The sequence below is a fragment of the Heloderma suspectum genome, chromosome 10, assembly GCF_057233095.1.
Source record: "Heloderma suspectum isolate Gila_16-S chromosome 10, 16-S_ref, whole genome shotgun sequence".
Taxonomy (NCBI): domain Eukaryota; kingdom Metazoa; phylum Chordata; class Lepidosauria; order Squamata; family Helodermatidae; genus Heloderma; species Heloderma suspectum.
In genome coordinates, this window is record NC_139467.1 from 6,833,032 (window position 1) to 6,857,578 (window position 24,547).

General features: G+C 45.3%; 2 protein-coding genes across 4 annotated transcripts in view; one reads left to right on the forward strand and one right to left on the reverse strand.

Moving 5' to 3' along the window:
- Positions 1–297: 297 nt before the first annotated feature.
- EIF3K (eukaryotic translation initiation factor 3 subunit K) lies at positions 298–10,303 on the reverse strand. Its single transcript, XM_084814875.1, has 8 exons — positions 10,186–10,303; positions 8,056–8,154; positions 7,564–7,684; positions 5,389–5,463; positions 3,442–3,508; positions 2,816–2,893; positions 1,489–1,614; positions 298–431 (listed from the first exon to the last, which is right to left on the reverse strand). The coding sequence occupies exons 1-8, from the start codon at positions 10,242–10,244 to the stop codon at positions 400–402; spliced, it is 657 nt and encodes a 218-aa protein (XP_084671001.1). The 5' UTR covers positions 10,245–10,303; the 3' UTR covers positions 298–399.
- A 4,407-nt stretch (positions 10,304–14,710) lies between these two features.
- The window catches only part of MAP4K1 (mitogen-activated protein kinase kinase kinase kinase 1), a 50,875-nt gene continuing 41,038 nt past the window's right edge, over positions 14,711–24,547 (forward strand). For 2 of the 3 annotated variants that reach the window (XM_084814880.1, XM_084814881.1), the window contains exons 1-2: positions 14,711–15,032; positions 22,541–22,598. In XM_084814880.1, the coding sequence (XP_084671006.1) occupies positions 14,925–15,032; positions 22,541–22,598 (166 nt within the window). In that variant the 5' untranslated portion in view covers positions 14,711–14,924. The remainder of the gene's footprint in view (positions 15,033–22,540; positions 22,599–24,547) is intronic. The other variant, XM_084814882.1, reaches the window with a different exon arrangement.

Consider the following 24,547-nt stretch of genomic DNA (forward strand, 5'->3'; position numbering starts at 1 on the left):
ACCTCAGAGATACATTTGGGAGGATGGAACAAGGGAGGATCAAGCTCCTGCAGCTGAAGTTAATCTCACCTTTGTCTCCCCCGCTCTCCAGCCATTTGATACTTTGAGGCCCCAGACTCAAGACCTTAAGTAGCACCCCCCTGCTGGATGGTCTAGTCCTGGACCACAGGCCAAGACCTGCTGCTCTTCCCACACAGCCGATACTTTCACAGCTCCCCCTCAACCTTCCTGTATTGCGCCATTCTGCTTCTGTCAGAGCTGCCCATGGGCAAGAGTGAGGCTGCAGCGACACAGAGGTATAGGCCGATAAGAGTCATTTATTGGCTGCACTCTTAAAATGGGAAGCTTTAAAATTTAATGCAGCAGGGTGCTGCAGGAGAGCTGCCGGTCAAGGCCTCCTCACTGTGAAGAAGCCATGATACTGGAGACACCTGAAAGGAAGCAGAAAGAGGGAGAGAGATTCAGAATAAGACGCTGCCTTCAGCTAAACCAGAACAGTGTCTCGCCTAGACGAGTATTGTGGCCTCCAGGGCAAATGAGACCAAGCCAGAGATCTTTCCTAGCTCTGCCACTCAAGACCCTCCTGTCGGGGATTAACCTTGGGGCCTCCTGCAGGCAAAGCAGGCACTCTAACGCTGAGGTCTCCCTTCACCAGCAAGGGTATAACAGCCATTCTGAATGGTCAAGAGAGGAGGCCAAGTGTATTTCTGTGGCAGGCATGCCATGCACATATGCATGTGTACACACACACCTTACACCAGAGTAAGGAACTACCCAACTCTGACAGCCTCCCATTCAACTGCATAGTGGCACTATGGCAATACAGTCCTGTAAATCAAGGGAGGCATAGGGTCAGGAACTTCAATGATTCTTCCCTAAGTTCAGGGAATCTTGTAGGGGAGGAGGGTCGGGAATTTGCAGGATACGTGCAGGGTAAAATCAAGGCTGTGCCACTGTAATTCTCATGGATAGGCAGAATATGGTAGTGGGTGCAGAACTGAGCTTCCTGAGAATCTCAGGTTTGTTTGTTTTTTTAAGGTTTCTAGCCCTTTTTCCTGATTATGGTTTATATTCCCCCCTTATATTAATTATGGATTCCTGCACTGTGTGTAAGTCGCTTTGAGACTGCTTTTTGCAGTGGGAAGCGATGCATACATATAATAATAATAGCCCTTATGGCTGTAAATATATGCTTGAATGTCTGGGCAATGCCTGCTGACGTGTCGTAAGTAGGTTACTGAGTACAAACTTCAACACTTGGGAGCAGGACTTCAGTACCCTAATACAGAATTAGCAAAATACAAATTATGTAGATTTGCTCAATCTGCATAATTTATAGACAGCTCACAGCATTTAAATTTATTTGGTGCAAAGGTTTCATTTTTAACTGCAGAGAACACACAACCCTGGTTCAGAAGAGGTCCTTCTCCTTCCACTTTGACACAACAGCTGGGATAGGGAGAGGGTTAATGGAGAGCAGAAACTCACTGTCAAAGTCTATCTTCTCCACAATGTTTTTGGGCTTGATGCTCTCCTCCTGGTTGCAGATGAAGATTGTCCCAGGCTCCGGCTCCGTCCAGCCGTATTTGCTCATCCAGGACTTCAGCTGGTTTTCTGCAGTGAACAAGAGGAGGGTCAATAGAGTGGCGGTGGGGTTGGGTAGAGGACAGAGAGTCAAGTAATTATGAAAATGTCTACCTCTCCCTTCAAGAAAATTCCCAGGGAACCTTACCAAACCCCCCAAAAGAACAGTTAACAAAATATGCTACAAGCAGTACAATTCTGATGAGCAGCTCTGAACTGTAAGCAGTGAAAACAGGCTGCTCTGAACAATCTGGGGAAACAAAGAAGGTCTTTGGTGCCAGGCGTCATTTTGGTGCCAGGCATTTTTGTGAACCACCCAGAGAGCTTCGGCTATGGGGTGGTATAGAAATATAATAAATGAACTGAATGAATGAAATGAAATCTGAGTAGGCACTAGGCAAGGCTCCTCGGGGAGAGCATTCCATAGTCAGGGCACCACCACTGAGAAGGCCTTTCATGTATCATCTAGCAAGACTGGAAGCAATTTCCAAGATTTTACCCCTAAAATGGCAGAATCCCACCCATTCACCACTGAAGAAAATAGACAAGGCCTCCCAGCTACCCATTTCTTTCTTTCATCTGCCCCCAAAACCCAACATGCCTCCCACACATATCCACCTGGTAGCTACAAAAACAAACTGCCAAAGGGCTAGGAAGAAGGTGTAGTTATTTATTTTATCTAAAGCAATTTTATCCAATAGACAAGGCTCCTAGAGAGGCTTATATATTAGTCCCTGCCCCCAGGCTTACAATTTAAAAAACTTTACGAAGGAAAAAGGGATGGGAAGCAAAGTGGGAAACAAGCACACTCTTGCACTTCTTATAGATGAGCTCAAATGGAAACAGAGCAGAGAGAGAAGGAGCCAAATGTAGCTGGTCTTTCAACAGAGCTGATGGAAATAGCCCAGCTGTAGAATTTCTAGGGAAGCCAAATTATTATTCTCCACTCATCTTGGATTAAAAGAAACTCTCTGGTGGCTACAGCTAGTCAGAGGGTCCCTATATTATGACCAAGCACTCACTTGCTGGAGGGAGGCCAACTCCCAAGCTCAGTAACGTAGAGCCAGTTCAGAGCTGGAGCTGGAAACCAAGACCAACCATACACACATCATTTGGTTTAGGCATCCATTACCCCCACACCTGCTCCATACAAAGGGATAGTAAGACACTGTTATGCACTTCTGACCTTTTGAGGGGGGGGGGCTATACATCTGTGTAAATAGCCACTCACCTGTGAGATCACCCAACATCTTTGCCAGAAGCCAGCGGTCAATGTGTTGATACGTTATCCCCACCACATGACAGATGACTGCAAAGAGACAAGGCAACAGACTCAGAGCCATACTCTAAACCGGCTTATGAAACCACACGTTTCAGATCCTGGGTTATGGGAAACCTTCGTTATTTTTAACCATGGTTAACATCAGAGCCAGCAGATAATTTATCTGTTGCTTAAGGAGGGAAAGACTGGCTCTGGGAAGGGGCTACAGGATGGAACACGCCATTTATAAAACCACAATTTTACAAATGTTGCTGCTACTGCTACTAGGGAGACCAAGAAGAGTACACAAACTCCTGCACTGGCAGAAACACACAGCAGGAAGTGCTCTTTGACTTGAGGAAGACCGGCCAGTTTGTCAAGGCAGGGGGGGGGAATGATAAGGGCAACACTTTATGCAAGACAAGCATACTTCCATCAGTCATTCTTGACTGGCATCATTTATCTGAAGTACAGTGTTTCTTAGAACCAAGGAGGGGTGCTTTTAAAAAAAAAGTCAACAGGAGGAGGTATATCAGTATTAACATTATTGGAGGCAGAAGGAAAAAGAGTGCAGTAGCAGCAAGAAGCACACTTACATTTTCTAACAGAATCCTCAAATCCAGTGATCCCATCCAGGAGATCCATGTTCTCATCCAATGCTTGCTAATTTAAAAAAACAATATAAGTAAGGCGGGAGAAGAAGCTAACGTTTATTTTTATTCCTGTTTCAGGGAAACAATTTTTTAAAATGCTAAAAAAAACACATATACACTACACACAGTTTTAAAACATCAGCAATCAAAATTTAAGATGGATAGCAACTTAAGGAGAGACATGCAATGGTCCATCTAGTCCAGCATTCTTTTCACACAGTGGGCAACCAGCTGTTGGTGGGAAACCCACAAGCAGGGCATGAGTGCAACAGCACCCTTCCACCCATGTTCTCCAGCAAATGGCGTACATAGGCATACTGCCTCTGATACTGGAGGTAACATATAGGCATCAGGTCTAATAGCCATCGATAGTCTTATCCTCCATGAATTTGTCCATCCAAATTGGTGGCCATCACTATATCTTGTGGAAGTGAATTTCACAGATTAAGTATGCACTGTGTGAAGTCCTTCCTTTTATCTGTCCTGAATCTCCCCCCAATCACCTTCATGGGATGACCCCGAGTTCTAATATTATAGGGGGGGAGGGAGTCTCCCTATTCGCTTTCTCCACACCATGCATAATTTGTACACCTCTTTCATGTCCCCCCTTACTTACCCTTTTTCTAAGCTAAACAATTCCAGATGTTGTAATTTTTCCTCATAGAGGAGTTGCTCCAGCCCCTTGATCATTTTAGTTGCCCTTTTTCCAGCTGTACAATATTCTGTTTTAGGTGCACAATATTCTAAGTGTGATCACGCCATCATTTTGTATAAGGGCAGTATGATATTGGTAGTTTTATTTTCAGTTCCTTTCCTAATTATGCCTAACGTGGAGTTTGCCTTTTTCACAGCAGCCACACACTGGTTTGACATTTTCATTGAGCTCTCCACCACAACCTCAAGATCTCTTTCTTGGTCAGTCACTGCTAGCTCAGTTTCGATCAGTTTATACTTGAAGCTGGGATTTTTTGCCCCAATGTGCATGACTTTACACTTTATAACAGGGGTCCCCAAACTTTTTGGACCCATGGGCACATTTGGGAATGTGAGAAACAGCTGTGGGCACCACCACAAACTGCCTAATCAGTGGATCACTGCTTTGGCATCTACCTGTTGTGTCTATATATCTTAGGCTGCCTCTTTTTCAGCAAAAGCTTGTTTCATTTCTACTGGACACTGCAACATCTCTTTAATTAGGGATTGTCTAATTCAGCTAATTGCTGGCAGTGCAATACAGCTAATGCTTCTTTTAAACATGTTTTGGCAAAGTCCAGTAGTTGCTTCTTTGCGGTGAAGAGGTTATTATACAGATACCTTTTGTACTGGATCCGTCTTCAATATTCACTTATGTACATGGTCTTTTTAGTTACTTACCTGCTTCATGGAAATTAACAAATTGTCGGGGTAAATGGATTCAGGGCACCCTTTCGACAGCTAAAGGACTGATATTACCACACTGGAAGAATAAACACTCACCTCCTATAATGCAATGGGATGAGAACCTTACTACGCTTTCAATATCTGAACAGGTGGCATATGGACAAATGGATACTTCTTGGGATATTTGGCCTGCTTTTGTTGAAGCCTATGTATAATTGCTAGAAAGTGGTATGCATTTTATACAAATCCATGTATGCATATTAAAAAATGGGGAAAAAATAACTTTTCCCAGGTGCCCATGGGCACCACATTGGGAACCCCTGCTTTACAGCATCAGTACACATATTTTAATGCAGCACTTTAAAAAGCCCACTGAACAAAGATGCATTTTTAAACTTGCTGTTGAAAGGAAAGCCAAGACTGAACCAGGCAGACATCCGTTGGGGGCAATGACTACCAAAAACGTTTGCAAACATGAAGTACTGTTGGTAACAGATGAGTTTGGCTTACCCAGAATGCCTGGAAGTGGCAGGTCTCCAGCAGCTCACCCAGGTATAAGATCTGACGGATCGGTCTCTCCTCTTGCTAGAAGGAATGGGATTAAGGAAAGTGGCAAATGGAACTGGGGAGAGGTGTGGGATTTTCTGCACCAGCCTTCGGGATGGGGCAGGCTAAGAAATGCCACCGCCGCACTATACAACCAGGAGAGTCTGTCTGTGGCAACAGGAAAGACATCCTCACTCACTAGTGTAGACTTAACAGCATCTTTCCTCAGTGCTGCTGTAGGAACATCACATCCTCAGAGATGGCAGGCATCCATCTTTTTTACTGGTGGGCATAAGTCACAAATTTATTCTCCCCACCCCTCTCTTAAGGTGGGCTGCACCGCACTACCAGCACCAATTTTGTTTAAGATTACAGAGAGACTAAGAAGGAAGGGTGGGGAAGAGAAACACATGCGTATATATCTAGAACCACATGTATTTTGTTTTGTGGCCTTGCTCAGTGGCAACAGCCCCAATTCAACTCAAGTTAGGCACACTGAAGAGATGCTAATAACTGCTACTTTTTATATTTCAAAGACAGAGCAGTCACTGATCCTTTCCCAATAGCCATTGGTACAATCCAAGATCTTTTCTGTGCACACTGAATTCCTGACACCTCCTCCATGCCATCTTACAAAGTGCAGACTCAGAATATCTCCCTTGTCCTCTGGCCCCACATACCTTTTTGGTTGTTGTTTAACATCCAGATAGAAGAGGAGATTTCTGAGGAAAGCTTTTTCACTACTTTGTGATGTTTTAGAACATAACACAAGAAGAGCCCTGCTGGATCAAACCAAGGGTCCATCTAGTCCAGCATTCTGTTCACACAGTGGCCAACCAGCTGTCAACTGGGAACCCACAAGCAGGGCATGAGCGCAACAGCACCCTCCCACCCATGTTCCCCAGCAACTGGTGTACCAGAGGTAGCACATAGCTGTCAAGACTAGTAGCCATTGATAGATAGTTCTAATAAAAGCTATTATTCTACTATTACTTTTGGAGTTTTTCTAATGGACCAGCACGACTACACGTGCTGTCTGCTGTGGAGATAAGGTGTTCATCACAATAAACTTAACCCCTATTGGGTACAGTGAGACTTAACCCTACTTGGCAGACACATCTATGCAGCTGGGGGTTAAAGATGGCTCTTGGGCCTAACAAATTAAAGCTTTACTGTTCTAGGATGGTGAGTTAGCGGTAGCCTTAAAGCTTCTATAGTGCTTCACATACATTCTCTCAGTAATGCAACAACCCAGTATGTGGCTACCAGAACGTACACAAGCTCAACTGAAATAAATGGAACCCCATTAAGGTAGGGACAACAATATTGTCCCCATACTGCAGATGGGGACAAGGCTTGCCTAAAACCACCTAAAGTTCATGGCTGAGTGAAACTGGAACCCTGGACTGACTGAGCTAATGTACTGAGTTTGACACTGGAAGAACGGCAAGGAGTCAGGTATGAACTTGCACAGCGTCCTATATGCTGTGTAGAAGGACATGTATAACCTAGTATAATGGGCAGTTTGTAGTTAATCAAGTAGGCCTCTCACATAAGACAATTTACAGCTCCACATGCAAATATCCTGGCAGCTGCTTGGGCTCTGCCAAGTTACCTCATCCCTCTAAGATAAGGAATTTTTACCTTGTCTCACCGGAGAGCTGAGAAACTTTCCCTCTCATGTTGGAATGTTGGGGCCCTTTCTCCTAGGAAGGAACGACTCATTTCCCAGCCTGTATGCCTTGAGCACCTTCTGGAAGGTGGGAGGGAGCTATATAAGCTCATACCAAGAGTAAACCAATTTGTTCTTGCTCCAAGGGGAAACGCGCCCAGCCAGTTTGTTGGTCTGTGGGGTGATGTCTGTGTGCTGTGGGGACCCGAGCAGTCAGCTGTGACAGAGGCCAGCTTTGATTAGCTGAAGGGAAATGTGAGCTATCTTTGCAATTCTTTCTGCATCCATTTATCACTTGTGTGTAATCAATAAACTTAATTTGATGCATCTGTGATTTCACTTCATTTTGGCAACCCTCAAATCTGGTTTGACTGGGCCCTAAGTAAAGCAGGACCCTAGAATCGATACAACTATGAATCAGTCATTGCTCTAATGTAGCACTGCCTCTCCCCTTAGTTCAAGGATACATGAGCCTGGTCAATCATGCACTTGCAGAGTGTGAAGTCTGTGTGAGGCAGGTTGGTCAGCGCTTTCAAGAGGATCTGGGCAGTCACCGTGGTCTGGAAGAAGGCAGGGTTAAACTGATACCTGGACAAGAAAAAGAGCATCTTGTGTCTACAGGCAGAAACAGGATGGGCACAATCCTAGGAAACCTTTAGCCCAACAGGCCTGGTTGGTGCTCTGACTGTATAATTAACGAGCTCTCTAGCACCAAGCGCTTTAACGACCACCGAAGTTTCACACCACGCTTGTAAAGCACTTCATTCACATAACCATTTTACAGATGAGCAGTTGAGGTCAAGTAGTCCCACAGCCCTTCAGCAAACGAGTCAAGATTTGAACCCAATATTGTATCTGCTGTAGCAAAACTGGCATGAAGTACTGATATTTTGCCCACAAACTTCTCGGGACTACTCCAATGCCAGATTCTCCCAAAGGGTAGGCAAACGGTCACTCACAGTTTGAGAACAGCCAAGTTGGCCTCCAAGTCATAGGCATTCTCTTTGGCTTGAGTCTCCACATAGCGCTCCAGTGTGGCCAGGTTCTCTGGGTTATACCTGAAATACAGGAAGGGTTGGAATAGTTGTGAAGAAGTACCAAACCAGGAGCCAATGAAAGGTAGTGGTTCAGGTGCTGGACTTGGACTAGGAGACCCAGGTTTAAATCCCTATTTACAGAGTCAGCTACTCTCTCTCTCTCAGCCTAACCTCCCCCATAGGTTGTTGTAAGGATAAAGTGTGTGTGTGTGTGTGTGTGTATGTGCGTGCGCGTGAGGAGGGGCTGCTTTGAGCCCCTTAGAGTTAAGGAGGAATAAAAATGTAACACAAAGAGGACAAAAGGAGAAACACCCCACCTACTAGTACTGGCTTGATTTCCATTCTTCCCCTCTGCCTTCACCCAAATACTCCTCCCCTCAACACACCAAGCATTCACCACTACCTGCACTGTAGCTCTCCTTCCTCGTCCCGTGTTTACATACTCCAATGCTCTCAGAGAAGACTGACATTGCATCTGCTTCTCTGTCCCCAGCACTGGTAGCTTCTCATTTCAAACACTGTGCCACCTCAGGCTGAATACCACCTTTCTTTTGTAACAGAAGCTAGCTACTGTTCCTAAGAATGCAGACACAGCAGCCTTGGCTTGACTATAGTTACCTTTTTAAGCTCCGCTGAAATAAGCAGGCCTTAAGTTTGCTAAGAGCAACTCCATGGTACTTAAGCATGACTAACTTCAGTCAGATTACGGTCACTGTTGAATTACTGATGTTATGCTTATTGCTACCAAGCTGTTAATATTTACTGAATTGTTTGTCAAGAAATTTGCATACTGAAATATTATGCTCATAAGTTTTTAAACTTTTTATTGCGTGCTTTTTCTTGTGTCCCATGAGCCACTCCAGGACAATATTTTTATGGAAAAGCAAATTAAAGTCTTATCAGTTACTCCAGGAGTAGGCAACCTTGTTGGACTGTGGGCACATTTGACAATTTGATAAACTGCCCTGGGCACCACCATAAAATGGCTGCCATGAAAGGCATGGCTGCCAAGAAAGGCATGGCATAGGCCAAGTAACCTCCCTAAAAGACTGAATACAAGACAAAAGATGGGGTCTGAACCAACACACTAAACAATTCCTTTGAACCCACAGTTTTCAGCACCAACAAAAATCTATTTCACAGCTGCCAGTAAGAAAATGTGCTGCCGTTGTTGTTTTATTATTATTTTAAGTGGGAGGGGTAGGGCAACGTAGACGGTACCAAAGAAAAAGTGCTTGGGGCACATTCATGACCACAGGCACCGCGTTGCCTACCCCTGAATTTCAGTAAGGTAGTGTGCCCCAACCTGGTACCCTCCTGTTTTTTTTGACATCAACTCCCACCAACCCCAGCAAGAATAGCCAATGGTCAAGAATTCTGGGAGTTGCAGTCTAAAACCTCTGCAAGGCACCAGGTTGGTGAAGGGTGTCACCGCTTAGTGACAGAGCTACCTAACAAAGGATTGGGTGGCACAGTGGGTGACCAGAAAGGCCTTTCTCTGCCCAAAACCTGGAGAGCCACTGCCAGTCAGACAACAGTGGGCTAGATCAGCCTTATCCAACTTGGTGCCCTCCAGATATTTTGGACTTCAACTCCCACCAACTCCAGACAGCAGAGCCAATGGCCAGGAATGCTGGGAGTTGTAGTCCAAATCACCTGGAGGACACTAGGTTAGGGAAGCCTGGGCTAAGCTGTTAAGATAAATCGCCTGGCCTGGTATAAATCGGTTAAGATAAATCGCCGGCTTCTGACCACCACCCTTCTGCTCGAAAGCAGGTTTTTAAAGAAACCACCTCGAACTCTGGTTGAAAGGAGCTGTACACAAGATAAATAAGAAAACCATGGCGCGGACAGAGTGCCGCTGAGCACGTGCAGAGCGCCGCTAACGGAAATACAGAAAAACAGGTCCTCCTGGGAAAACATGGACCCGCGTGACTTCGTGGCCCGCCTTCACAGCCCCGCCCCCGAAGGATGAGGTTGGGGGGGCCGGTTACCACAGCAACCCCGACCCAACCCCTCCGCTACCCTGCCAGTCAGCTCTCAGGCTAGTACCTGTCGATGCCTTTCAACAGCTTCCCCACGTTCGCCCGCATCTGCTCGAAGAGCGCCATGGCGCGCGGAACCGGGGGAAGAGAAGGCAGCGGCGGAGGGAGGACAGCGGTTGCAGGGGAGGAAGCGGAAGAAGCCGGAGCGGAGGGCGCTTCCGGAAGGGCAGCCGTCGATTTCCGCTTCCGCCGAGGCATGACGGGACCGTAGAGATGTTCACCACACCATAGAGACGGCGGGCAGGTGCGCATGCGCTCAAAACAAGCGCGCGGAAGAAACGCGGGCGCCACATATACTCCAGGTTCTGGTCACGCCCACGCGAGAAGCCACGCCTCCTAAGCCGGAGAATGGTCGGCCTCCCTCTGCCTCGCCCCGCCGCCTCTTGGGCGGAAGGGGCGCGGAAGACTGCCTTTCGTTGTACCTTTGCTGCCACGAGGGCTAGAAACTTACGGGGGTTGTTTTAGATCTAAGTATATAATTAGCCATAGCTTTCCTCCCAAGGAGCAAGCGTCTTTTAATTTCATGGCTACAGTCACCGTCTGCCGTGATCTTGGAGCCCAAGAAAATAACATCTGTCACTGCTTCCATTTCTTCCCCTTCTATATGCCAGGAAGTGATGGGGCCAGATGCCATGATCTTAATGTTAAGTTTCAAACCAGCTTTTGCACTCTCCTCTTTCACCCTCAACAAGAGGCTCTTAAGATCCTCTTTGCTTTCTGCCATTAGGGTGGCATCGTCTGCGTATCTGAGGTTGTTGATAATTCTCCCAGCAATCTTAATTCCGACCTCTGATTCATCCCACCCAGCATTTCTCATGATGTACTCTGCATATAAGTTAAATAAGCAGGGCGACAATATGCAGCCTTGTTGTACTCCTTTCCCAATTTTGAACCACTCAGTTGTTCCATGTCTGGTTCTTACTGTTGCTTCTTGACCCTCGTACAGGTTTCTCAGGAGACAGGTAAGGTGGTCTGGTACTCCCATCACTTTAAGAATTTGCCACAGTGTGTTGTGATCCACACAATCAAAGGCTTTAGCGTAGTCAATGAAGCAGAAATAGACGTTTTTCTGGAATTCTCTTGCTTTCTCCATGATGCAGCGAATGTTGGCGATTTGATCTCTAGTTCCTCTGCCTCTTCGAAACCCAGCTTGTACTTCTGGTAGTTCTCGGTTCGCATACTGGTGAAGCCTAGCTTGTAGGATTTTGAGCATAGCCTTGCTGGCGTGTGAAATGAGCGCAATTGTGCGGTAGTTTGAACACTCTTTGGCATTGCCCTTCTTTGGAATTGGAATGTAAACTGACCTTTTCCAGTCTTGCGGCCATTGTTGAGTGTTCCAAATTTGTTGGCATATTGAATGCAGCACTTTAACAGCATCATCTTTTAGGATTTTAAATAGCTCAGCTGGAATACTGTCATCTCCGCTAGCTTTGTTGTTACTAATGCTTCCTAAGGCCCACTTGACTTCACTCTCTAGGATGTCCGGCTCAAGTTCAGTGACCGCACTATCATGGCTATCAGGGACATTAAGATCTTTCCTGTATAGTTCTTCTGTGTATTGCTCCTTGGGAAGAAAGCTATGGCAAACCTAGACAGCATAGTAAGAAGCAGAGACAAAGGTCCGTCAAAGGTCCATCTAACCAAAGCGATGGTTTTCCCAGTAGTAATGTATGGCTGTGAGAGCTGGACTATAAGGAAGGCTGATGCTGAAGAATCGATGCTTTCGAACTGTGGTGCTGGAGAAGACTCTTACGAGTCCCCTGGCCTGCAAGGAGGTCAAATCAGTCCATCCTAAAGGAAATCAACCCTGAGTGCTCATTGGAAGGACAGATACTGAAGCTGAAGCTCAAATATTTTGGCCACCTAATGCGAAGAGAAAACTCTCTGGAAAAGACCCTGATGCTGGGAAAGACTGAAGGCAAAAGGAGAAGGGGACGGCAGAGGATGAGATGGCTAGATAGCATCACCGACGCAATGAATATGAACTTGAGCACGCTCCGGGAGAGAGCGCAGGACAGGAAGGCCTGGCGTGCTATGGTCCATGGGGTCACGAAGAGTTGGACACGACTGAACAACAACAACAATATAATTAGCGCGCAGTCCTATGCAGGTTTAGACAGAAAAAAGTCCTACAACTCCCAGCAGAATGGTGAAATTTATAGGACTTTTTTCTATCTAAACCTGCATAGGATTGCTCCCTAAAAATCCTAGCGACCCAAATTGTTTTTACTCCAGTGCATGGTGTTGTTGAAGCAGTTTTTAAGATTTTTTTTAAAACCCTTTTAGCATCAATGGTAGCGCCCTTTGTCTCGTGGCCATATAAGCATGACCATCCCTGCGAATGGATTTTGGTAGACTTCACGTAGCTGGCACGTGAAGTTTTACAGCATGATCCTACGTGTGTCTACTCAGAAATAAGGCTACTGAGTTCAATGGGCTCACTCCCAGGCAACTGGGAGTGGGCCATTGTGAGTGAGGATCTGCTCTCATCTCAAATTGTACCACCAGCAAGACCAGTGGCTCTCAATACACTTCTTTCCCTCTGCCTTGGCCGTTTCTGATCCCTTCACTACAGCAAAACCATTCTGAACTAATATTTATATCCTGCTTTTCTATAGATACACTCAGGATACTTCCAAGGAGGCTTTTATTGTGTAACCATCCTGTCTTATTCACGGAATTTTTTCTTTCCACAAAAAATCTGTTAAGGAGAAGAGGGCAGAATATCTGCACAATGCTGCACTGACAGCATGAGAAGCTCTCCAATTGAAAGCACCTTCAAGAGCGGCTTGAAACAAAAAATACAGCCATATACATACAATAAGAATACAATTAAAATAATAAGGTAACAGCAATTATGTACAATAACGGCAAACTGAATAGTTCTGGAGATAATTTCGTACACAATCAGAGTTGGCCCCAGACAGTTTGCTGTTCTCCGTAGGCTGTGCTGTAAAATCCAGGAAGTGTATGCAGTTCTCGTTGTGATGATCCAAGACTTGCCCTGCACCACCCTTGGGTTCGTAGGCTACCAGCACCTGGGATGCTTATCAAGGATGGGGATGGGAAGCATGTGCCAAAATGGCTGAAAGGAAGCATTTATTTAGGGTCTGCTGTTGGGGCAGTCAAAATTGCGAAGTGGATTCTGGGGAGCATTTTGTAGGATCTCACAGTACTACTACACTAGCACGTTGGATTGCAACTCCCAGCATTCCCAGGGGCCATGCTTGCTGGGAGTTGCAATCAAACACAGCTGGAGGGGAAGGCTGAACTAGACTGATGTTGCTTGCATCTGGGATCATTTGCCCGTGCACTTGCTTGCTATCCACTCAGCCTGTACCTTTGTTAATAAGACTAGCCCTCAAACCTTCAGGGTTAATAACTCAGGCCTAGCTCCAGGTTTTGCCTGCCCCCTAACTTGTTGGGCAGATTGCTTGTGGTGGTGACGTGCATGCTGAGCGGAGCTCTCAACCTGCGTGCCTGTCTTGTATTTGGCAGTGCTGCCATCTGAATTCTGTTGGCCTGAATATGTGTACTTCACATCATTCAGATTTCAGTGCGAATGAATACAGGGTAGGCACGCTGCCCAGGGCCTCTGCTCAGCACCACCACTGTGCTGGTCCTCTCCCCAGTCCCCACTGCAGCCTGGCAGCAACAACACGACACAGAGCACCTGGCCCATGTGCTTGTACTCTCCTGCACTGCCATCTGAATTACAGCATCCCCTCTCCTGATGTATGTACACTGGGAGCAGGGTCAGTGTAATTCAAACAGCAGTGCCAGTGGGTTTAGGTGCATCACACAGGCCTGGCCATCCCCCCACCCCCAAGTCCTTGTCACCACCCAGCTGAGCCACATCAGGTACAGTGGCCGTGGCAGCCCAGTGGTGGGCCCTGCTGAGACCCTGGCATTTGCCAAAATATGGTGCCTTGTGGTGTCAGGAATGTAATAAGTAGTGTAGTCCACTGAGCTACGTCCCCCTCAGGGAAGAGCACATGCTTTGCATTCAGAAGGTCCAATCCCTGACATCTCCAGTTTAAATAGGTGGGCAATGTCTGGGGGGTGGAGGGCCACATTGCCCACCCCTCAGTACCCACCAGGGCCCACACCCCACTCCTGCTACTGAAATCGTTACCATGGGGTGATTTTGCAAGGGAACAAGGTGGCGATTCTGCTGGCAAACAAGGTGCACATTCCCCACGCAGCTGGTTTCCTTGCAAAATTGCCATGTTTTTTGCTGCTGCCGCCACAACAGCAAATTCAGGAGCAGTGAAGGGAGGAGGTCCCCTGCAAAAACATATGTGGCCTGCATGTTGCCCACCCCTGAATTAAAAGGACCAGGTGGCAGGTCTCTGTCTGAAACCCTGGAGAGCTGCTGCCAGTCAAGTCAGGCAATATTGGGCAGGATAGAGAAATGGTTTGACTTAGTATACGACAACTTCCTGTGCTTCCCCTGAAAGACATGTAAATCTCTACCACTATCTCTCCTCCAGCCCCGTAAAAGGTTCAAGGAAAAGGAGTGCAGTGATGGTGCAAAAAGCTACGTGATCTGTATATCCCTGTTTCAGGGCTCGCTCACTTGTCTAAAGGCCATAGAGGAGCTCACACCAACCAATCATACTTCAAATCAGGAAGCAGAACCCTGAGAAATTTATCAGTGCTCTGACCACATTGCTGTTGACGCCTACGCGCACAGAGGCACAGACTCTGTAACCTCCGCCTTACGCGGGGGGGAAATGCTGAACAATGGATGCCCAAGAAAGAGCAGCCCTAGATATTTCCACCAGAAACCCCCAAGAGGACTTTGAACTTCTGCAGCGAGTTGGCGGAGGGACCTACGGTGAAGTCTATAAGGTAATGACACCGTTCCTTCCTGGAGATTTGGTGTCTGATGGCATCTGGGGCGGCATTTTGGGCACCATCTGTTGCGGCTGTGTGTTAATCAAACCACATTTTGTTTTAGGCCATGACAAATTAAACAAAGAAATATCAGGCTTAAAACAAAACAAAGAAAGATGCTTTTTTTTTAAAGTTACTGTGTTCACCTGTGGAGCTCATGGCCATGTGATATTGGGAAAGCTGATAAGTGGCTTATTGATCGCATTTTTATCCCACCCTTCCTCCAAAGACCACAGGGCAGCACATGTTGATCTTCCTCCAAAGTTATCTTCACAACAACGCTGTGAGATAGGTTAGTTTAAGAAATAGTGACTGGCCCAGGCTTACTTGTAGCCCAATCTTATGAATGTTTACTCAGTTATAAGTGCAATTATATTTAATGAGGCTTCCTCCCAAGTATGTATGCATATGACTGCAACACTAGTGAATTTGTCTGATACACCTTTAAAGTTATCCAAGCTGGTGGCCATCGCTACACCTTGTGATAGTGAGTTCCATAGTTTAATTGACTGGGGAGAAGGCGGAATGGAAAACTAGGAGGAAGGACAGTGAAGTGGCTGGAAGCCTGAGCAGGGAGCACTCTACACTGCAAAGTTTTGTTCCAGATGCTACTTGTCTAATATACAAACAATGAACTCATGATCTGAGTGCTGATCCTTATATAGCCAAAATGGCACCATTGACGTACGAGGGGAAGGTATCAGCAGGCTTGGGGGAGCACAAAGGTTTGTAGTTCAAACAACTGAAAGTAAATCTATCTATCTATCTATCTATCTATCTATCTATCTATCTATCTATCTATCTACCACTGCTAGCCATGTGTTAATAGCTTATCTCTTAGCTTCAGTGTCCCTCATCTGTGAAATATGAGTATTTGGTTGCTGTTGACCAGGTTTCTGTACATCACTACTGGGAGTTTTGTGTTAGAACCTCCGATCTATAGTAACCCAGATATAAATGTGTATTTGTATATACAATGTGTGCTTTATGGGGTGCAGTACATGATTGACTCCACTGCCACCCCCATCCCTACTATTTTACCCCTGGCTCTGATTTGGGGTTCTAGTGAAAACTGAAGTAGATTCCAGAAGCCCAAAGTCTGCCCACCCCTGCCTTAAGCTTTGGCTTACAGACACGCCTAAGCCCCAGTATCCTTTTCAGAAAGAAACGTACCTGTGTCTCAGGGAGTTTCAAAGGATGGTAACAAAGTAGAGGGACTTTTTGATGGTGGCCCCCCGATTGTGGAATGTTATCCCCAGTGAGGCTCACCTGGTGCCGACATTAGATGGGGTCGCACTCCCCCTAAAAGACCAAGTGTATAGTCTGGGAGTCCTCCTGGATACTGCACTAACTGGGGAAGTTCAGGGGGCTGCAGTGCCCAGGAGGGCATTTTACCAGCTTTGGCTGCCCTGCCAGCTGCGGCCCTATCTGGAGAAGACAGACCTTGCCTCAGTTATCCATGCAGCAGTGATGTCCAGGCTGGACTACTGTAATGCGCTGTATGTGGGATACCTTTAAAGATGGTTCAGAAACTTCAGCTGGTGCAGAATGTGGCCACCCGAGTGTTGGTGGGGCCAAAGTGATTCGATCATATAACGCCTATACAACACCAGCTGCACTGGTTATTGGTATGTTTCCAAGCCCAGTTTAAAGTGCTGGTTTTGACCTTTAAAGCCTGAAATGGTTTGGGGCAAAATTACTTGAAGGACCACCTTCACCCATATCAGCCTGCCTGCACTTTAAGATCAGCAAGAGAGGCCCTTCTCACTTTCCCACCTGTGACAGTAGTTAGGTGGATGACCATACACAAGAGGGCCTTCTCTGCAGTGGCTCATACCTCTGAAATAAGTTGCCATTGGGGGTTTGCCATGTTCCATTATTGCAGGCTTTTAAGAAGGCCTTGAAAACACACTATTTTACCTTGGCCTTCTCCTAATATGATTGCTGTTGTTGCGGTTTTTGTTGCTGCTTTTATTGGTTTTTATTGTTGTTTTCATTGCTGTTTTTATCGCTCTTATTATTGTACTGGTTTTATGTGTTTTATTGCTGTACACCACCTTGGGAGGGCTTCTGCCCTGAAAGGTGGCCAAGAAATATTTTAAATAAATAAAATGAAATAAATAAATAAACATTGGCATCCTTTTGGTACCAGGTGTTTGTTTGTTTGTTTCATTTCTATACCGCCCAATAGCTGAAGCTCTCTGGGCGGTTCACAAAAATTAAAACCAAACAGTGCACAATAAAACAATTTAAAATATATAGAACATTAAAACCACAATATAACAATACAACCACAATAAAACCTAGCAGCGGTGCAGGAGTTTAAAATACAGATTTAAAACAGCAAAGCTAAAAGTTTAGAAAGCTAAAATGCTAAAATGCCTGGGAAAATAAAAAGGTCTTCACCTGGCACCAAAAGGAATACAATGTAGGTGCCAGGCAAACCTCACTAGGGGAGCTCATTCCAGAGCCGGGGTGCCACAGCAGAAAAAGCCCTCCTTCTAGTAGCCACCCGCCTTACTTCCTTTGGCAGGGACTCATGGAGAAGGGCCTCTGACGATGATCTTAAGGTCCAGGCAGACACGTATGGGAGGAGGCGATCCTTCAGGTAACCTGGCCCCAAGCCGTTAAGGGCTTTAAATGTTAATACCAGCAGTTTGAATCGGGCCCGGAAATGGACTGGCAGCCAGTGCAGCTGAAAAAGTACTGGCGTAATATGAGCTCGCAGGCCAGTCCCTGTTAACAATCTTGCTGCCCTATTTTGGACCAGCTGAAGTTTCCGGACCGTTTTCAAAGGCAGCCCCACGTATAACGCATTGCAGTAATCCAGACAAGAAGTTAGCAGAGCATGGATAACTATAGCTAGGCTATCTCTGTCCAGATAAGGGCGTAGTTGGTATACCAGCCTAAGCTGATAAAAAGTGCTCCGTGCCACTGAGTTCACTTGTGCCTCAAGTGACAGTTCTGGATCCAAGAGCACCCCCAAACTACGAACGTGATCCTTTAGGGGGAGTGCAACCCCCTCCAGAACAGGTTGAATATCACCTAGCCGGGCAGATGAACCACCCACTAACAGTACCTCCGTCTTGTCTGGATTGAGTTTCATTTTATTGGCCCTCATCCAGTCCATTACTGTGCCCAGGCACTGATTCAGAACAGCCACTGCCTCACCTGGGTTTGATGAGAAAGAGAGGTAGAGGTGGGTGTCATCTGCATATTGATGGCACCTCAGCCCACACCTCCGGATAACTTCCCCCAGCGGTTTCATGTAGATGTTGAACAGCATGGGGGATAAGATAGAGCCCTGTGGAACCCCATGGCACAATTGCCATGGCACAGAGCAATAATCCCCCAGCACCACCTTCTGGAATCGGCCATCCAAGTAGGAGCGGAACCACTGTAGTGCAGTGCCCCCAACTCCCAACCCAGACAACCTATCCAGAAGGATACCATGGTCGATGGTATCGAAAGCCGCTGAGAGGTCCAGGAGAATCAACAGGGTCGCACTCCCCCTGTCTCGGTAAAGACTTTCCTCTATTTGCAGGCATTTGATGACGTATGATGGGTTCCTCAGTGCATTGGTTGGTTTATGGTTGTCCCTGATGTTTTATGGGATGGTAGTATTTTAGTGGATAATTGTTTTTATCTGTTTTACATTTTGTATGTTTTAATTTTGTTGTAAGTTACCTTCTTTTTTGAGAAAGGCAACTGAGAAATCTAAACAACAACAACAATAATAGTCTGGGGAAAATAGAAGTGGGGACTGAATAATTAGGGTGTGCATATGTGGATGAAGCTTTCATTGTTCTACAGCAGTGGCGGGGAATGTGCTGTTTTCCAGCTATTGTTGGACTACAACTCCCATCAGCCCTAGCTAACATAGGGATAATGGGAGTTGCAGTTCAACAGCAGCTGGGGGGGCACACATCCTCCATCCCTGTTCTACAGCATCTGCAAGAGTTGTTCTTCCTGGGAGGTGCACAACACACTTTGCAGCTTGGCCTGAGTGGCATTCCTGTTTAGGGGCTTGTTGCCGAGAGGCTAGTGACTCATGAAAGAGGCACTGACTTTCCCTCAATATCCTCACAGTTTTGCACACAGAAGCAGCCCTTTCTTCTTTGCTCTGCCATTTTTGTTCTCCTAGGAAAGAGGAAGGGCTTGGAAGCCTGGGTTGCTGCAGCCCCGCCCTCAAGTGTAAGAAAAAAAGATCTTGCCTTAAGAGCCTGCAGCTGTATCCTCTGCCAGATCTCTTAGCTGTTGAGTTTTCAGCTTGCATTCTGCTTCCTCTTTCTGGCTTTCCCTTCCAAACTGGGAAATGCATGTAGGACCAAGCTAGATGACAACGGAGATTCAATATCAGATCTCCTGTCTGTTTATATTTTTGTAAAAATAGAAACATAAAACAGTCACGGAGGTGGGGGCGATATGGATTGGGACCATGCCACCAGGGAAGGCAGAGTTAACCTTTCCGCTGCTCCATTTTCCCAGTGAAAGTAATTCCCCACCTCTGAAGTTGATATTTGCCCTGTTAGGAAAAAAGTATGTTTGGCTCCTCTTTCCCTCAGGTGTACGTTTTTACATCCATTGTTCCTGCAGGTCTCCACTTTTTAGATCACTGCCTACTTTGTCCTGCTTCCTTTGAGCCTTTCCCCCTGCTCCCTACTTGGCTTTCCAGCATCTCAGCTTAATTCTACATTTCTGACCCTTCCTGTTTTCCTTTAGCCCAACCTGCAATATGGGACCGGCGAGGTTTTCTCTTTCTCTCTCACTCATTAGCCTTTCTTCAGTTTTCTTCAGTTCTCAGTTTCTGGTTGCTTCCACATTAGCCCTTTTCTCTGTAATTCTCATCACTTACTCACTCTTCACTTACTTTTTCACTTTTCATAAAAGTTAACTTACTTTTGATGGAGTACCCAAATGATCCTATTATCAAATTGTTGCATTCCAAGCGCTTCATGTGTTGACACCCACACCCCATGTTTTGTCAGACCTGAACCATGTCAATATTTTTGCTATAAAAATGAGAAAAAGAAATAATTATGAAAGGAAACCAGAAATTTTACACATGTATACACATCCCATGAGAAGCAGAAGCTGACTAACGGGGGCAATTAAGGAGCGATTCAGCGCTAATCCCCAAGCTGGGCTCAACAAGAAGCAATAAAACTGGCTGAATCTCTTAGGAGGACATTTCTAATATTGGTGGGGCTTGTTGCGGAACAAAAATTACTATTATTTATTTGCATGTAACATTTATGCCATTCTTAATTTTAACAAAATTTCTCAGGGTGCCTTGGAACAGTCATGAAATAGTATCAGATAAATATACAACAGTACAGTAAAGATCCAAACAGAATTAAATGATTAAAAAAACATGCAGCAGCCCCAGTTAAGTTAAAACCAGCTTAGACAGCATACAGAACTGCCTGGATAAATTAAAAAAAGGTATTTGCATGTCATCAGAAAGACATTACATTCAGCACCAGGATGATATAGCTATTATACAGGAAATTTGATGCAAATGTGATGGACCTGTAAAAAAATACAGGAGTTCTGGATTCAGGTAGCTGATAACATTAAGCAGATTCCTTTGGATCCAAAGGTTTAGAACAGTGGTCTCCAAACTTTTTTGATCATGCACCCCTATCAGTAAAAATCTTTTGAGCATGCACCAAGACATATAAATATATGTATATTTATTTATAAATGATATACATGCACTACTGTACTAATATAGTATGTATATTATAAAACATTCACAAAAATAGAAATTTTAAAAAGATAAAGATGAAATAAACAATATTTTTAAATAGTTTATTTTATTTATTAACAGTATGAAAAACTTTTTGCTCTCACTATTTTTTTTAATTAATAATATTTTTAGTGAGAGCAATGTGATTTGAAAATCTTGGTTTAACACTTTCTGGTACAGCAATACGAAGGTCTGATTCGAATTTCAGTTTATTTTGATACTTGGTTTTACTGGTTGTCATAGCTGAAAAAGACACCTCACAAAGATACATAGATCCAAATGGAAAAAGTGCATTGTTGGCTGCGCTTACTAAATCATGGTATTCATTTTTCAGTTCCATCCACCAATTATGCAAAGGTTTTTGCTGAAATTCAGCTACTAAACTTCCATGTCCCTGATGTCAATCAGTTGTTCTTGCAAACTAATCGGAAGGTGTTGCATTGTTATATTTTTAACGAATGGGTTCAAAACCTACTGAAGCTCTTTGTTTGGAAGATTTTTAAACAGGTTAGAAATTTCAATTTCCAAGTTTTGTAAGTGTGCAGATATGAGAGTTTTTCTAGGTGACACACGTCGTTTTCGGCAACAACATCACATACCGATGGAAACATTTCCAAACATCCATTTTCAAAATGCTCTCTCCATAGCACAAGTTTCTTTAAAAAAACAGTTGCTTTCTCACTCATTGTTAAAACGTCACCTTTACCTTGAAGGGACGGATTAAGTGTGTTTATTTTTTCAAAAATATCTGCTAGGTAGCATACTACTGACAGCCACTTGTCATCACAGAAATCGTCAGCAAATTTGGAACAAAATTGCTCTCCTTGGGTAGGATGGTAGCTACTCCGATGCCACGGCTGAGCAAGCAATTGCACCTTCCTTTGCCGTGCTTGGCAGAGACTGGCAAAGTTGCTCTCGGTAGCCATGGCAGAGGGAGGATAAGACTAGAGCCAAGAGAGAAATGCCATGTAGCTTTATGCTGCCACCATAATTGACAATGGCAGCTTGTTGAGGCAGCAGGAGGCTGCTCAATTATCACCCCAATTACTTGGCTTGCGCACCCCCTGTGGTGCGCTCATCCCACTTTGGAGACTACTGATTTAGAAAACCTGTGCCGAGAGCAAGTAATTTTGCAAGAATGTCAACTGCTCAGCAACACACACACAGCTGGAGCGCCTTGTATAGCTCAATAGGAAGAGAAGTTTGGGGCTTTGTCTAAATACCCAAAGCGTACTTTAGGGAAGGAAAAAAAAAATTCTTTGGGAAGTTAGACTGAAAAATTCCTTTCATTACCAGAACACAATTGAGGGCAGGGATGGGCCACCTCCCACCTCTGTCCCGAAATGTTAGGGCAAACATATAGATTGATACAATGATTTACGAAGTCAGAAATTGCTTGGTGGTGTTTGTTCATTTCATGCATTTCTAATTATGATGTTAGCTGTAGTCATTCCTGTTATTAAGAAATAGTGTGCATCCATCAGTCTACTGACTATCTGACTGCTTCTCCTCATATCTGTAACTGAGAGAACAGATACTTGACATTGGTCCTGGCAGCCATTTTACCTCATGATACCATGCACATCAGCAGTGTGTGCTGATAAAATTTCCAGTGACATGTTACCCTGACCACTTCAGAACCACAACTTGACTGAACATTCCCCATTTTTACTATTTTTAAAAACACATTCTCCATTCTATATTTTCTCAGGCAAAGAACAAGGAGACAGGAAAGCTGGCTGCTATCAAAATTGTAAAGATGGAGGCAGGTGAGCATGAAAGACCAGAAGGCCCTTTTTCAAAGGCCGCTCTCTTCTAAACTGAATGCACCTCAACAGAGGGTCCTCTTCTCACACCAGGAGTGGAGAATCTCAGGCCCAGAGGCCAAATCTGTCCCTCTGGGGGACACAATTTAGCCCTCAAGATTTCCCAGATGGCCACACACCCTTTTCCCCTAATCACTGATCATTTGGTGGTTTTGTGGCCTTTGTGCATTTCCCCCCATTCTTAAAGATTGAAATGCCTCTCCTAAAGCTTAATTTCCAGCAATAAGAGCTTAAATATGCTGGTGTTTTTGGTATTCCCCCTCCCTTGCCTTCAGCCCTCAAATGCAGCCCGACAGCTTCTCTGAAATGGAATTCAGCCCTCAGGCTGAAAGAGGTTCTGTACCCCTGTGATGTGGTGGCTGCAGGTAGCCATCTTGTGTCTAGAAAGAAAATATGATGGGCCTCAAATTTGCCTGCAAATACACTATCTGACTGGAAAATTGCACCTGCTGATACCAGAGCCATAGACGCTGCTTGACTTTACTCAGTCACAGGGTGAAGGTACTCTGTCTATGCTCAGAAGCAGAATATTTTTAATTCTTAGGGGGCGGAGAAATTATATTTGGGGGCTAAGCCCCGATGAACTCTGGCTCAAATTAAGCTCTTTACGTTGTGTCTGTGCAAGCTTGTAGAGCATCCTCCTCAGGCAGTAGTCCAGAGAACATAGCCATGAGCCTTCCTGAGGTACTTTTGTTCAGAAGCAAACTGGAAAAATTGGTGGCTTTGGGAGTGAGGTTGGGGGGGGGGGGGCAGCTTCCTGAAGAGAGATATCAGGCCTCTTCCCTGAATGTTCATTTTGTAATAAGGGTGATGATGAAGTAGCTCTCTGGTCCTGTTACTTGTGGAGCCATAAGGGAAAACACGCAGGTTGTATTATACCCAATTGCTCACAAGGATCACCTTTGACGTGACACTAAATGTGTCCCTTGAGGTTCCATCTTTGATTTAAAAAAAAAGAAGTTGATAGCCTCCATTGGGGAGGGTGAGGAGTTGGGAGGAAGGGTTAAACTGTAACCCTTTCTTCACATGATCTTAATAACCCCCTCCATACACACACACACACACACACACACACACACTACATGGCTGATATTAGCTCCATGAAAGAAGCTCAGTGGGACAACATCAGCTTGCCCCTCACTTCCACTACTCTGGTCAATGAGGCACTGGAATAAATGACAAGCATGGGGCCCTTACTTTTAAATTAAGAGAAGATGTAATACAATTAATCCACCGTCAATGTATTAGGCTACTGCGGGATGGGGGGGGGGGCAACCTTTTTGGACCCGTGGGCACATTTGAGAATTTGAGGAACTGCTGTGGACACCACCACAAAATGGCTCCCACCGAGGATGTGGCTAGTCACGTAATGGCTGCCATGGGGGACTGGATAATCAAAAGTGAGCTAAAGAGGTTGCGAGGGAGAGAAAGAGCAAGGCTAGAGGCTAGAAAGGGAGAGAAAGACGACTACTCTAACATTGCTCAAGGTTTTGATTAAAAACATTTTTTTGAAGGGGGCAAGGGGTGGAGAGTTTTGTGGGTGCCATTGGAAGTGCCTGCGAGCACTAAGGCACCCCTGACTGCCGCGTTGGAGTCCCCTGGGTTACTGATATTTGGTTTTTAGCTGTTTTGCATCAGTCTTGCCCACCCCAACCTGGTGGTTCCTGAGGCTTCTACCCCCAAATATTTCTGGCTTTGTGTCCAAGCACTTGCTAGCCCTCCATGAGCCTCTCTACCAGAGGGATAGAAAGGAAAAGAGGGTGGCCAGAAGCTGTGTGTTTGGGGCTGCCTCTTCTTCCCAGCCTTGTTGTTTTAAGGTGGGGAACCTTAAAATAGTGCTTTGTGTGTCCACACCGGTGTTGCAGTTGTGTTTTATTGCCATTTTGTTTTAA